Source organism: Tyto alba, unplaced genomic scaffold, assembly GCF_018691265.1.
Source record: "Tyto alba isolate M040663 unplaced genomic scaffold, T.alba_DEE_v4.0 Super-Scaffold_22, whole genome shotgun sequence".
NCBI classification, from domain to species: Eukaryota; Metazoa; Chordata; class Aves; order Strigiformes; family Tytonidae; genus Tyto; species Tyto alba.
In genome coordinates this window covers 11,828,180-11,842,619 of record NW_024881296.1, presented here as the reverse complement: position 1 = coordinate 11,842,619, position 14,440 = coordinate 11,828,180, and the positions used below count along the sequence as shown (strand labels likewise).

Here is a 14,440-nt window from a genome sequence, read left to right as displayed (position 1 = left end):
AAAATTGATGCAATGCATCAGCCTGTCCTGTTAAGAAATACTAAGGGAACATTTTTTTCCCCAACACACAGTTAGAAAATCTAATGTTGGATAAAGATGGACACATAAAAATTACAGATTTTGGACTTTGCAAAGAAGGAATCACAGACGCAGCAACTATGAAAACATTCTGTGGTACTCCAGAATACCTGGCACCCGAGGTATGATTTAGTATATATTCTTCTAATACAGTATAAAATGTTTATTTTTCATTTAATTTTAGACTGTGATGTTTGTATGGTGAAAACTGTTCATTGTAGTGGAGAACTGACGGTCTGCCTGATTAATACTATGCAGTTGTTACTTAGAATTGTATGTGATACTACTCTTTGTGGGGATTGTACGTATATTGATGCTGTGCTTCTTACTGTTTAAAAAGGCCTCTAACGTGCATTTTTCTTCTCACGTTTGCCTGCCTCTGTTAAAGTTTTTATCTTCCAATGATTTCTTCAAAAATAATCTTCCATCTGTCTGTCACTTGGAACATAATCCTGCTTAACTGAGCTGTACAACTAACATTTATATAGCCTCAGTGGAGGCAAGGGGGAATAGGAAGGTACTGTGTTTGCTGGGTTTTAGCTGAACTCCCCAGTTGTAGGGAGAGGGAGTTGAGGATGTAGATATTTCTACTAAAAACTGTTGAGTGTATCAACCTCAGAACTGGTTAGGTGGGCACCAGAATGTATCTGTTTCCTAGTATGTAAGCAGAAGTGACATTTCAGAGTATGCCACCCCGTATTTACCATTAGCTAGCACTTGGAGTGCCAAACATTATACTTCTCAAGGTTGGTAGAAAGATGGACACAAGGACTTTGTTTTGGTTCCCCTCGCAACTCTGGTTTGGCCATTTGAGAATCTGTTGTGGAAGCTCATGTCACCCAAATGATCTGCTCCAGTATTAGTGCTGAGAGGTCTGCCACTGATGCCTAATGAAAAAAAGCAAGGGAAGCACTCTCCAAACTTTTTTTTTTTTTTTTTGTCCTGTCTGGCTTCAGTCAACAGTACTGATTGTGGTGCTTGGAAATGGTGTTCTGTCTCCCCCTGGGGTTGCCAAACACACCTCCAGTATTGACATGAAAGACAGCATTATTTTTTTACTTAAGGCCAAGGGTTCTGTGTATGCTGAATTAACCCTTGTCAGCATTCAAGATTCCTAAGTGGCATAGTATGCACCTGATACCGAGACAACTTTCTAGTCAACCTAAAAGGGCTTTATAAGGCCCTTCAAACATACCATTTGTTTTAAGAAGGATTCTTCAAGTGATTTCCCACCTCTTGCAGCAGTTCGGCACCACCAGAAAGTCTCTGTTACATACCATCTTTGAATAAGAATGTGCCTTAGTTTGAAGGGACAGGAGGTGAGGAGGGACTGATTTAGCATAGCTCTTTACCGTCTTATTTTCAGGAATACTGAATCCTGAGTAGCAGCAACAGGTCCTGGAGCCTATTTCAACAAGCAAGTTTAGTTTGCCTTTCATTTTTCATTCTGAACCTTACAATTACGGTATGTCAAGGAAACTGGTACGCATCACCTTCTGGATACTGCTGGCTGGAAATGAGGATTTTGTGATGGTCAGGTTTGAGAGTCTGTCTAAATCTCTTAAAGCAAATTTGAAGTCTCCTCCAGTTTGCACCCAGGAAGGAATTTGAAACTGCTATTAGTTGGTTATAAGTTAATATGGTATGTAGAGTTAATGAAACCATTTTGGGTCATAGCAAGATCTTTTGATACATTCCTTTTCTCCAATTATAAAGGAAACATCAGTATTCGTAGGAGCTGCTGACTTTCTCTTCATCCATCTGCTTTCATCTTCTTTGCTTCTTTCAGCAGTGAAGAGAAATCTGAGGAGTTGTGCCCTCACACTGCAGGTTTGAAGTACCTAAATAATTTTGGTTGGTTAAGTGTTCATTTCAGCTGTGTGGTGAGTCACCAGCTGCTCTAGCTATGAAGACAAACTCAATGATACCTGGTCTCCTTTGCAGAATCCCATCTCATAGATTTCAAGGAAGACTTAGATGCAGATTGTTGCTATCCTCTTTGGCAATTTCTGAAATCTCCTTTGTGTTTAGTACAGGGACACTCAGCAGTTATCTACATTTAAGGATTCCAGAATTATTCTTAGCCTGCTTTGAATCTTTTATGGCTACTTAGAAGTTGCAGATCTGCCTGTTTGGCGTGGTACAGTGGCCACTTTTCTTGTGTTCCACACCCAGAATCTGTTCCAGCAACAAGAACACAAGGGATGATATTGTCATCACTGGCATAGACTACAGGTGTCGTTGCCAGCATTTACCCCCTCATTGTCTTCTTGTCAGCAGTCTTGAAAACATTTTCAAAGAGTGCAAATACCCCGTTCAGTTGCTTTCATCTGCTTCTCCATCTCTCACTTTTGGAAACATGTTAGCTGTCTTCCGTCGAACTTGGCAAGAGATCATTCTGGGTTTTAGACACCACAAGTTACTTGATCCAGTTTGCCTTTCTGTTCTCTAGCAGTCCCACTCCTCTCCTCCACCTCCCATTATGAGTATTTTTGGACACCCACCCTGTACAAATCTGTCATGAAGGAAATTGACTCTTCATTAACCCTGGGAACCACAGAACTCATTCCCTTTTACTTCAGAGATAAAGGGTTTAGGGCAAGCAACCTAGACAGGTTGCTGATACAACGTAAGAAGACTCAACACCTTAATTCACACATTCTTCTTTAAAATGGTGAGATAAGCAGTACACGGACACGATTGCAAAAACCAAACTTTCCCTTCATACTCTTTGCTGCTACAATAGTGCTTCCCAGTGCATTGGCTGGATATTTGCTCACCTGAGACAACTGTATCTATTTTTATACCTGGGACATCTGACTGATGAAAGGACCATCAAGTAACTGGGTCCTTAACATGCGTGTGTCAGAGAATGAGTGTGCAAATGTCACTTCTTGTTTCAGTTCAGGCCACAGAAATCATTACCAGATGCCAAAGACTTACAACCTTTTAACAAATTGCAGATCATGAGAACCTAATGTTACAGCTGGACTTTAATCCTGTTACCATGGTGAATTCCTGCTTGTTTATCCCAAGACAAATGGCAGCATATACTTATGTTTTGCCTGTTCATGGTAAGTGTGAAGGTAGATACCTTTTAGCCTTTCTTTAGAAGCAAGATGTTCTGCAGTTATGTGGAGAAATCCATTCAGCACCTGTTCTTTTAATAATACCCTCGCATCCTCCTCTTTGATCTAGGTCAGTTGTGATGGACGCATCCCTTCTGCAGGCCTTTTGGTTCAGTTTCTCATGTACTTGTTGGCTGCTGGTAGAGGACACTAGGACAGTGTACTGTGTAACACACAGGGTTGGCCTGAGGTTGCTGTCTACCAGCCAGGAAGCAGTTGACCCAGGAACCGTGCACTGGCAGGAATCTATACCTAGCCTCCGAACTGACTTAATATTTTCTTTTTTATTTAATTCAGTATTTTGGATTCAGTTCCAACCAAGAACTTGAGCTTGGTTCTCCGAATGCTTTTTGGACCGTTGCTTGAAGCATAGAGTCCTGCTCGCTATTCCATCTTTTTGCAAAAAACAGATTGCATTTGCTTCCAACAGGAAAACAAGGAATTAGCTAAGGCAGGGGAAAGTGGATTTTCTCCTTGCATGGCATTCTTTCCAGTGAAGGTGTCCTTATGGATCCATATATAATTATTTCCCAAGGCGATTTCAGAATTATTCTTAATCAGAAAATAAGCATACCTGTTGCTGTGTTTTCCCCGCAAACCTTATGTTTCTGAGATCAAAGTAGTCCTTCCCATCCTCTGTTGAAAAGGCTCTTTCATCTCACATTGATAGGGCCTGCCCTTTGATATAGGACGTGAAACCGACTGTGTTGGTATCTGGCAGATCCAGGAAAATGCCCCTGTCCATGCAAAGATCAAATAGATGGTGGGCCACAGGAAAAAAAACATCATGAGATTCCTAGGTTGGAGCTAGAGTTACTTTTCTGGACTGTCACTGATTTCTGGTTTGTGGCACCCACCTGGAAGTTTATGTGTACCTTCACCAAGCACTGTGCTGTTATAGGGGTATGCAGGGCTTCCACCTAGGTGGTCCACAGGTATATTCCCTTCCTGTTGTCCTCTCCTAGTCTTTCCCCGTTACCTAATGCCAGTATTCTACAGTTAAAAGAAAACAGATAGCATCGACTGTACTTGTTTTACATAGTTGTGTGCCAGAAATAAAAGATTGCAGGGTATGAATATGTCCTTCAGGAAGAAAATAGTTGCCACTGTCAAAGAACAGGGCTTGTATATGTTTACAGTACAGATACACATTTTGGTCACAATTGTTGAAGAAAAAGTAACTTTTTATTTGTAAAATTATATAGTCTTTTGATAATAATTTGGTTATCTGAGAAATAGTGAAATTCCTTTATCAACTGCACTAGAACTAATGCAAGCCTCATTATTTTTTTTTTAAGTGTAGCCGTAATATTTCTCTCTGCTTTAAGAACCTGTGGTACTCCTCGTTTGAGAGGTATAAAATATTTTATAATTTGTCATTCCTTAGTAGATTTTCAGGAAGAGGAGACTGATTCTTAGGAGTCTGTTTCCATTGATATCCTTCAAAGTAAGCTGTCACATTAGAGATCATTGTGGTGTCAGAGAATAAACATAGATCCAATGAGAAAAAGGTGAATTGTGATTCCATTTAGGAAGGACATGTATTCTGAAAAAAATCAAGAAAAAACCCCACAAAATGTTTCCAGTTCTGCAGTGGCAAAGGCAGGACAGGACCATATGTCTTTTCCAGACAGTATCACTTGTTTAGTAAAGAAGGAATAAAACTGAGACGGTACTTGTAAATATACCTGTGAGACATTTAAAAGCAGTTTAGATTTTGATAGTTTTCAGTTGACTGTCAAGGATCAAAGAGCTGCAAATAAAGAAACAGGACTCGACAGGCTTTCTTTAATATAACATTCAGGAAATGAAGCTACTTGGGCAGAGAAATTAAAGTTCTTGCATCTCTGATCATTTATAAGGGTAATTTCGTACATGAGATTGCAATTTCTGGCTCTGCATGTCGGTTCAAGTGTTCAGGACTAAGTGCGCAGTCTTAGTACCACAGCAACTGCCCTACTATAACTAAGTTTTGGTGTCACGAGAGACACAAGTTGAAATACCAGAAATTCATTTTGAAACTTCTAATCTTTTTAATAGCAGAAGAGAAGATGTTTTGGCTATGAGCACGTCTGTAAGGGACTTAACGGATGATCATTCAAATGACTTCACAGATGTGGATGGTCAGTGATATATATTCTAATAACAGGGAAAATGGTACGACCTTGCTAAGTTTTATTAGCAAAAAAGAACAGCAGTCTTTTATTAAAAAAAAAAAAAAAAACAAAAAACCACAGCAAGACCCTTTCAATATATGCAGTTACTGTCACTTAAAGGTGTGTGACAATAAATAAGACCAGAGTAGATTCATAGCCTTTGTCCATAGGCATGAGAAGATCTGCATGTCTTATAACTTACTTTAAAATGACACTAGTGAAGATGAAGGAGATACTAAGATCAATTACACAGTACTTGTTTGGCCGGTATTTTTTTGGTAATCTTTCTTTTAGAAATGGGAGTGAGAGACATCATGTGTAATCAATTATTTCCTTGAGTTTTATCTCAGAGAAATGAAAGGTAACACTCTTTCATCAAGAAACAACTACTGGTTTTCCTCACTTACCACTTTATTTATTACTTACAACTTTTCTTTTTGGGAAAGATATGGCTTTGATGTGGGGGTGACCCAAAATCTAGAACTTGGCCATCAAAGTTCAGTGGCTCAGTTTTAGCAAGGGAAACTGTGGTACCCTGAACTGCAGGCATGGTTATATCAAGAAAGAATACTTTCCTGGTGTTTATAGGAATTGAAGTTGAATTTTGTGCTATATGTGAATATTGTGATATTTGCAGATTATAAAACGTTGTGGTAGAGGCAGAAAAAGTATTTTGTCACTGGTGCAGCTACACATTTATTTCATTATTTTAATGCTTGCTTGTATTAGATCAGGGTATTTGCCAAAGGCAATCTGGTAAATTTTTGTACTGAGAATATGATGATCTGCCACATAGCTTGTCTGATATGAGTTGAAACTAAATGATATATAGGCAGAGAGGGAACCACTGAAATGCACTGAGACAAGCTAGTGTCGAAATCGATGTTTTCAGTTTTTGCAGGCATCATAGCAAAGCTGTGTTTTAAACAGGGATTTTAATGCATTAAAAAAATTAATGAAATTACTGTAATGATCTCACAGGTAGGTTGATAGGCCAGAAAAAACAGCTTAGATATGAGAAGGTTTTTGTTATGGTAAAAGATGTGGTTGTGGTGGGCAAGAAAGAGAGTTTGGACTAAAGACAATTAGGTTATTTTGTTAATTTTCTCTTAATAGAAACTAATAGAATGTTTTGCAGAGAGACATAAAAGGCAGGAGAATTTAATGAACAACTTAAAATGAAGAGGTGCTTGCTAGAGTTGTTTGGTTGTGAATAAAGAGGAACTGAAGGACAGAATAATTTTTGTCATGGCTTGTGCAGTTTTCTTTCTATCTCCTTTTCCTTTAAATTTAATTTGAATTTAAAGGTAATTGAGGGATCAAAGTAATATGCCTTATGAAGTTCTATGCAACTTTTATATAAATAATAGGTATGTGCCATTATTTTCTACCTCTAGAACTACTGGATAGAAAAGGTACTTGAGGGAAAAGGGAATTTCTGGAAAATGGCACAAAGTAAGGGGGAGAGCAGCTGTTAAGATGTTGCTAGATGGCATCTGCATTCACAAGGCTTTAAGACCAGTCTAAGAGTTGGAACATTACTGTAAAGAAAGACAGTGGAAAGAAACTTTATTAGGCTTAGTCTTCCATCGTGCTGTAGAGAGCAAGTTCTCACTCGTACTTGCTTATCTCTGGTGAGCACTAATGAAGATTGATTGTTGGTGGCTTCCTGGCTTTATTTCAGGGAAGGGGTAGTTCCAGTTGTTGTTGGGCTTCTTTTTATTTTCTTCACTTCTATTAATTCTTCTTTTGAAGAAATGGTAATGAGACAGTCTACCAAATTGTCTGTGTTGATATCAATATATTGGTATTCTGGTTCAGAGTGGTTTTGCTAAAGACCTGAGAGGCCTGTAGTGATGCTCTAACAAGAGAGAAAGAATTTCGTACGTGAAATTCTCTTAGAGTGAGGTTAATGTATTTTTGGAGGGTGGGAAGTAAGTTTGTTTCTCTAGCTTTAGACCTGTTTCATTCTTTGCACATTAAAACTGTATTAAGAAGTGCATTTACAAGCCAGAAATGCTATGTTGGAGTATGATAGAGGTCTGGAAACTGATACCTCCACCATTCAGCTTTTGTGCCTTGATGGCAGTTACTTTGCCCCCAGAATCAGTATTTGCTGCGTTGTTAAGAAACTGCATTGCATTTCTATGCATTTCTACCCTTGGCTTAGTGTCTTTGCTTCTCCAGCATTTCCATGAGTTTTCATACACCCTTGTAATTATGAGAGTCCTTTATTCCTTGTCCTGTGGTAGCTTGGAGAGAAGGCACAGGCTGTGACTGTCCAGAAGTAGGCTGCTTGTAGCATCTTATCCTGTGCCTCAGGCAACATTGTGCAGACAGACTCAGTCAAGATGGATGTGTGAACTCGTGTGGATGTATTTCTGGGTTTTGTTCCTCTCTTTGAATATAATCTTTTTAGTGCTGAGCTAATTATGTAGTCTCAGTTTTACTGTTGAGTTAGAGTACCTGATCAACTTTCCAACTGTAAAACAGTTTGAAAATCAAATGTAGCTTACATGCAAGACCCAACAAAATTAGAAGTGTTAAGTACGTTTTGGCAGTTCACTTTTATTATGCCCAGTCCTCAAATGTACCAGCAGACAATCATCTGAATGTTAGTTATTTTTCACATGCTTATGTGATCACACAAAAAGTACATGCTAAAAAGAAGCAGATGGTGACAGATGGGGAAGGTTGAATAAGGTGGTTTTGGAAACCTAGAAAAATGCACTTCTGTAATAGTGTAAAAATAAAAATTCTTTGATCGCCAAGTTAGAATGAACAAAATAGAGTGCCCTCCTCCTCCCCACCCCCCCATCCCCGCCCCCCCCCCCCCCCCCCCCCAAAAAAAAAAAAGCCACCAAAAAACCCCAAAAACACAAACCAAAAAAAACTTTACTGGTAAAAAGAAATGGAACCTATGAGTGTTCCATGTATATTTAGGAAAGTGTGTTATATACTGTTGTTTTGTCCAAGTTTAGAACATTAGTTTTTATCAGCCAGAGACTTGGAAAGGTGGTAGTTGTATTCTTTCTTCCTTTTAAAATCATGTATTCAAATAAATTGTTTTCTGTGCTCGAAGAATACTGTCAAAAGGGTCAAACTTTAATTTCACATATTGCTAGTGTTGCAGGTTGTGATAATATTTTTCTTCTGATGTCACAAGAAAGATTTTTACCCTCTTGTTTCAATGGTAAATAAATTATGTGTGTGTAATGAGGATAGCCATATGAGTATAGCTAATCTGTAACAGGTAGCATTACCTCTTTGTCATATAGGCAAATGTAAAGCTAAGTAAGTAGAGAAGGTATAATCAACAAAAAAATATCATCTTCTGTGTGTGGACCACCACATCCAAGGACCTACTCTACTATGAGGATTGAAGATTTGCTTATTCATATGCGTTTGTTTGATAGAGTCTTAACATTCATATCTATTGAGTTATATAAACAAAAAAAGACTCCTTTTTAAAGAATTTCAGTGATGAGATGTATTTTATTCCATAAAATAAAAATTATCTAATCTGATGAATATTTAATTGCTAAGTCTTCTACCAACACTGGTGTGATAATTATTTTTTCTTTTTATATTTGAGTAAGTGTTTGTCTTAACCTATAGTATGAGACATTACTGCTTCCTGGTGAGGCAGAATGCTTTGCTTTTGATTGTTGGCTTTTGCCTCCAACCAAAGAGCCCCAATTTCTGATAACTTGTACTCATTTTCCTGAAAGTATAGTTTGCCCAGTACCCAAACACTGTTATTATGCCGTGCTTTGCTTAAATAATTTTACTTTGGCTTCAAAAAGATAGTTCAAGTTTATTTACTCTCTGTTTACCTAGATGCCTCATGCATAATCTCATTCTTATCAGAGGCACGACAGAATTTATTTTACCTGTGGAAATGTGGTTTAGTTTTGGCGTGTGCTCTTGAACAGCTCTGTTGTGTATTTGGCTATATTTTACTTCTGGGTGAGGACCAGTGAGGGGATGTGAGGAGGAATAGTATCTATGCCTGAAAATATTTTCCTTTCTGATTTATGGGAGATTTGCAATGTAGAATTTTCTCTTTACACTAGAATTCCAAGTACCAAATTATTTTTTATGTTGAAAGGAAATGGAAATGCAAAAAGTTGTTTTATCTTGAAATGCTAGCACCTCATGAAAATTCAAATGTGGTCTTTTTTCTGTTTTGTTATCTCTTATTATATTTTAGTGTACCACATTGTGTCATCTTATGCTCCTAAGTCATCAAAAATGTTAGTGATTTGAATTTGGGCATTTTTTTGTCAGCTTGGCATTGACAACAGGGCCCTGAGATAAATGTGATGGAATGTGGACAAGGCAGCGTACCCAGAGCAGAACATCATTTATTGGAAACAACCATTATCAAGATCAAAAGATGGGGAGCAGTTAGATGGGGGTGTGAAAGCATTGCTCAGTTACAGATACAGAAAAGTTGCTGCAACAACAGATAAATTAGCACAAGAGTTAGACTTTCTCCTGAAGCCAGATAACCAATGATGTAACAAGAATTCGAATTTTCATGCAATCTGGTTAATCTCACCAGACACAAAAACTAATTGTCCACATGTAGTATCAGACTTCTCAAGGGCAAAGATGTAACAAATATGTAAAAATAATAAAACAAACAAAAGACTAGAAAATAGATTAGCTCCACACTGCCCATAAATAAACTGTTGTACCAAACCAGAACTTTAAAGCAGAGAGCAATTTTCTAATAAAAACCACATTTTTTTATAAAACAAATAAGAATGACAATTCTTCCAACGACTGTCTCGATAACATGCTTCAGGCTATTTTTCATTACTTTTCATTTAATCAATGCAAACATTATTTCCATCTCGGCAAAAACCTTTGGTTTTTCCTAGATTAATGAAGCATAAACAAAAGCTGAACAAATGCTGTTTGACATTGGTAAAAATTCAAAACCATTTCAGGAAGAATGAGCAACCAGAGAGAAATATCACAGTATTATCATTATTTATTACTTCTTACACATCTTGCATCTTATGGCAGTGTATGTTATGGAGGCTACTGCTACTGCAGTGATAATTAATACAGATATGAACAGGTCTGCAGGTTTTCTTCCCACCGTAGAGTTGGTAGAGTTATGAGAGACAAGTGCCATCTCTCTGTAGACTGAAATAATCTTTTGCTTTTACTTGAAACCTTTTATGAAAGGTGTGTGTTAATTCTAAAACAGAGTTATTTTAGCATTCTGGTTTGTTTTGTATTGTTTTTTGGGTGTCCACTGAATAGGTTTTACTTCTGAGGGGTCTTTTCAGTGTGATTTGTTTGTTTTCTTGGGTTTTTTGGTTTATTTTTTTGGTGTTTTTTTCTTTTGGTTTGGATTTTTTTGCCATGGCTGATGTTGACTTCTTATAGTCCTTTGTTAGAATGCTTTTCTCATGTGCAATAGCTTAACTTTCTTTTTCTTTTTTGGTTAGATTTTAAATTCTACTGAAGTCAGAGTCTTTTGTAGAAAGTTAAATGCATTAATTAGTATTGCATCCTCTTTAGGAGGCTTTGCTTAATTCACATTTATGCCAGAATGTACCATTTCTGATGCAGCACAATGTGTGCCAGCAAATGAAAAAAAAATATAGTTTGCTGTTTTTTTTTTTTTTAAGGTTACATAACAACAAGTTAAGTAAGATCAGGGAAATACGTAGTACAAAAATGTATTAGGAAGGCAGTCTGCATTATGACCAGAAGTAAAACAGCAGTGCAAGCCAGATAGAAAATGGAGAAAAACTACCTGCAAAAATTAGAGTAGTAGAAGATTAGAGCAGTAATAGAAGACTTTCTTCCTTGGCTTAATTCTCAGGTCTCCATTTCCCAGGGTATCTATAACCTCGACGTTTTGTCTTTTCAGCTCTGCATAATAAAAGCAATTAGTATTCATTCAAGTGTTTTTTTTACTATTGACACAGTGATACTTCCATTGTTTGTACCAAGATACAGTTATAGAAACTACATTTGTGTAATACTTGCCAAACAGACCTTTCTGCAGGAGGGATTTTCATACATTTGGGTAAAAGTCTGTTTCTATAAAGCGATGTGTATTACCTTTGTTGGATTATAAACTTTCTCATTGTTGTAGTTGTTACCACAATTGATAGAAGTTCTAGCAAATACACTTTTTAACTTTTGTAGAATAAGATGTGGGTGAATATTTGTTAGCAGACCAGCAACTATAGCAATAAAAATGTGTGAAGGGTTACCAGGAATGCTTAAGGAATATACACTCCACCTGAACTGTAAGGTTAATTGAAAACAGTTTTTTCCCCTTAAATTAACAGTACATTGGTGTATCCAAGTTCTCAGTTTTCTTTCACAACATAGGTGTGCAGACAGTTTGTTTAGATGTTTAAATATTTTCCCATCTGTTCTGTCAGAATTATTGATTGAGCAACAAGCTATTTGTAATGTCCTATCAGAAAGTCTATATCTAATGTATTAAGAGAAACCATAAATAGGTCAAAAAAGTAACTGCTTTTCCAGTAAGTTGCCTTGGTTATCTAGCACAGAGTACGAAACCTGTATTTTGATATTGTTCTTTTAAATCTAAAAGCCAGTGCTGGCAACCCTTTGTAGAAGACTGACAATAAGTGTGTGAAGCCTTTCATGTTCAAGGTTATTCCTAAATTTGTGTTTGCAGAGTCCAGAAGTTACAGCAACTAGCTACCATTTAGAGATCCGTGGGAAGTACATTTCTTGGTTGTGTGAATTTCTGCTGTGTAACCAAAAATCTTCCAGAGGCTGCTCATCAGGGATGTTTTGTTTAAAGAAAATGTGGTAAAAACAGAACTAAGGATTTTTTACTTTCAGCTCAGTTTGTTTCCGAGACAGTCAGACCTTGTCTAGTGTTCTGTGATTAGTGAAGTATCAGAGAATCCTAGTTTCACTGAAGGCAAAGGGAAATACATTAATGACTTAAGATGGTTACAGACTTCACCTGTTACACTGCTGGCTAACCTCTTAAAAAAAATTATTTTCACAGAATCTTGTAAAAGCATTGCATGTGTTTGTATCAACTTCTCTTTGGCTGACTCATTTAATTGCCCGCCTCCTAAGTCTCAGCCCCAAGCCCTTGTAAATAAGAGTATGCAGGTATGTCTCAAGTTATGCTTCCCCAAAATCTTTCAGCTCTAGCTACTGAAGAAATAAAGAGGTGATAAAAGATACCTTTTCACTAGTTTTCACCATAAAAATTCAATGGACATCAAACTCTATGGACTGTATTTTAGGCTCTTAAAGGAATGATGTACCTAAAGCAAAGGACACTTGGAGATGTATTGACTGATAAACCTAAAGATTAAAATCTACAACCACTGGTGAAGTAGAAGAGGAAGTCTTTTTAATATGTTTTTTTTTTTTTTTTCTGGGAGAGAGAAAACTTCAAGGGGTACTACCAATTTTTATTAATATTTTTGAATCTGAGACACTGGACTTTTCAGTAGTGGGAAATAGTATTAGAAGATTGCTTTTTTGTCAATAAGTGCAAATACTAGAATATTTTTTTTTCTGATCTGTCAGCAAAATGAATTGTTATGTATGAGGGGCAAACACAATTGAATTACTGTGATCTTAGCAGTCCTGCAGTGCGTTTGTGTTGTCATAGTCATCACAGAGGCAAAGTTCAGGCTGCAAACTGAATTTTTTATTTTGTATTTAGGGCTTGATGGTCTTCGCTTTGTGTATGAAGCACTATCGCATCATGTACTTGGTCATTGCTGATAATACTCTCCAGAAACCCCGAAGTGTGGAGAGGCTGTGGGGTCACTAGGGAATGTTTGGTTTTCCCTTGTTACTGTCAGTTATTCCTGCTATCTCAATAAATTTAAAAAAGAGTTGAGTTGTCTTTTGACCACAATACAAATGTAAGTTTTAAGGTAAATTAATAACTTTCACTTAGCTGAAACTATAATATTGTCCAGGGCCTCTAAAATATCCATAAAAGCACTAAAGTACCCTGGAAGCAGTTGCCTGGCTAATGTTTCTTGCTTGTTAGAAAGCGCATATGTTACTTAACCTCTTGCATATTTATCTAAGACTGGAAGAACACCAACTTCAGTAGTACCTGTGCAGCTCTTTTAAAAGCATCCATATAAACCCAGGCTGTCCCCTGTACTGCAGGTGCAGGTATAAGTTTTAGAGGAGCATCAACGCCTTTAAAACTGCAGTGGTTTCCGTGAGCAGTAAGTTTATGCCCACTTTGGAAGCCTGTTATACTGCTGGAGTGCTTTAGAGAAATACAGGTTGGGAAGAGAATCAGGCCCTTAATCTTCCCATTAAGTGAGCGTGGCTGTTGCAGCTGTCTCTGTCTGCAGAGCACTGGCAGAGTCAGTGTAACTTGTGTGGTGTAACTTTGGGGCAGAGTTTGACAAGCATTTCTGCAGCAATGCTGCATCTGATGCTGCCTGCCCTGGTGTTCTCACTTCTCCTGCCACAACTGTTCATGTGGCAGTTGAGTGGTTTAGGTCAGAAAACACGATTCAGGTGAAAAATAATCAGGGGTGAAACTTTTTTTTCCTTTTTTTCTTCATACTGATCTACTCTCGGATGTAGTGTGTTGCATAGTTTTGGCAAGGTAAGGGAAGCTGTGAGGGACAGAAACAAGATGTGAGTTAGGCTGGCACTGCCTCTGAAAGGACAGTTGTTGAACTAGAGCCCTAAAAGCAAATGGAGTAAGATTCCCTCAAGTCATAAAAATGATGGTAATTTTTTGAGTTTTATTTCCCATAATCTCTGGTATCATCCAGACTGAACTGCAGTCAGCCCTCCTCCTGCTTTACTCAACACTGGGAAGTCACTTGAGTAAACTGATGATGTGAGGTGTAAAATAGGGTTGAGTGACTATAAATGTTATCCATACACTGAAGTCTGGAGCTCTCCTCTCCTAAAACCTCTGCTAGATCTTGATGAGGTGGCTTGGGATTTTGGCAGCCAGTGTGTGTGAAGCAGATGAAGGAAGGGAAGTCATATATCTGAATGATCTGACTGTGCAAACAAATTTTGTGGAAGAAAGCATGTAACTTCATCTTTACTTCATGA

General features: G+C 37.6%; 1 protein-coding gene across 3 annotated transcripts in view; it reads left to right on the top strand.

Moving 5' to 3' along the window:
- The window catches only part of AKT3 (AKT serine/threonine kinase 3), a 160,682-nt gene that overhangs the window by 121,937 nt on the left and 24,305 nt on the right, over nucleotides 1-14,440 (top strand). For all 3 annotated transcript variants that reach the window (XM_033009250.2, XM_042795879.1, XM_042795881.1), the window contains one exon: nucleotides 72-200. In XM_033009250.2, coding sequence (XP_032865141.1) covers nucleotides 72-200 — 129 coding nt within the window. The remainder of the gene's footprint in view (nucleotides 1-71; nucleotides 201-14,440) is intronic.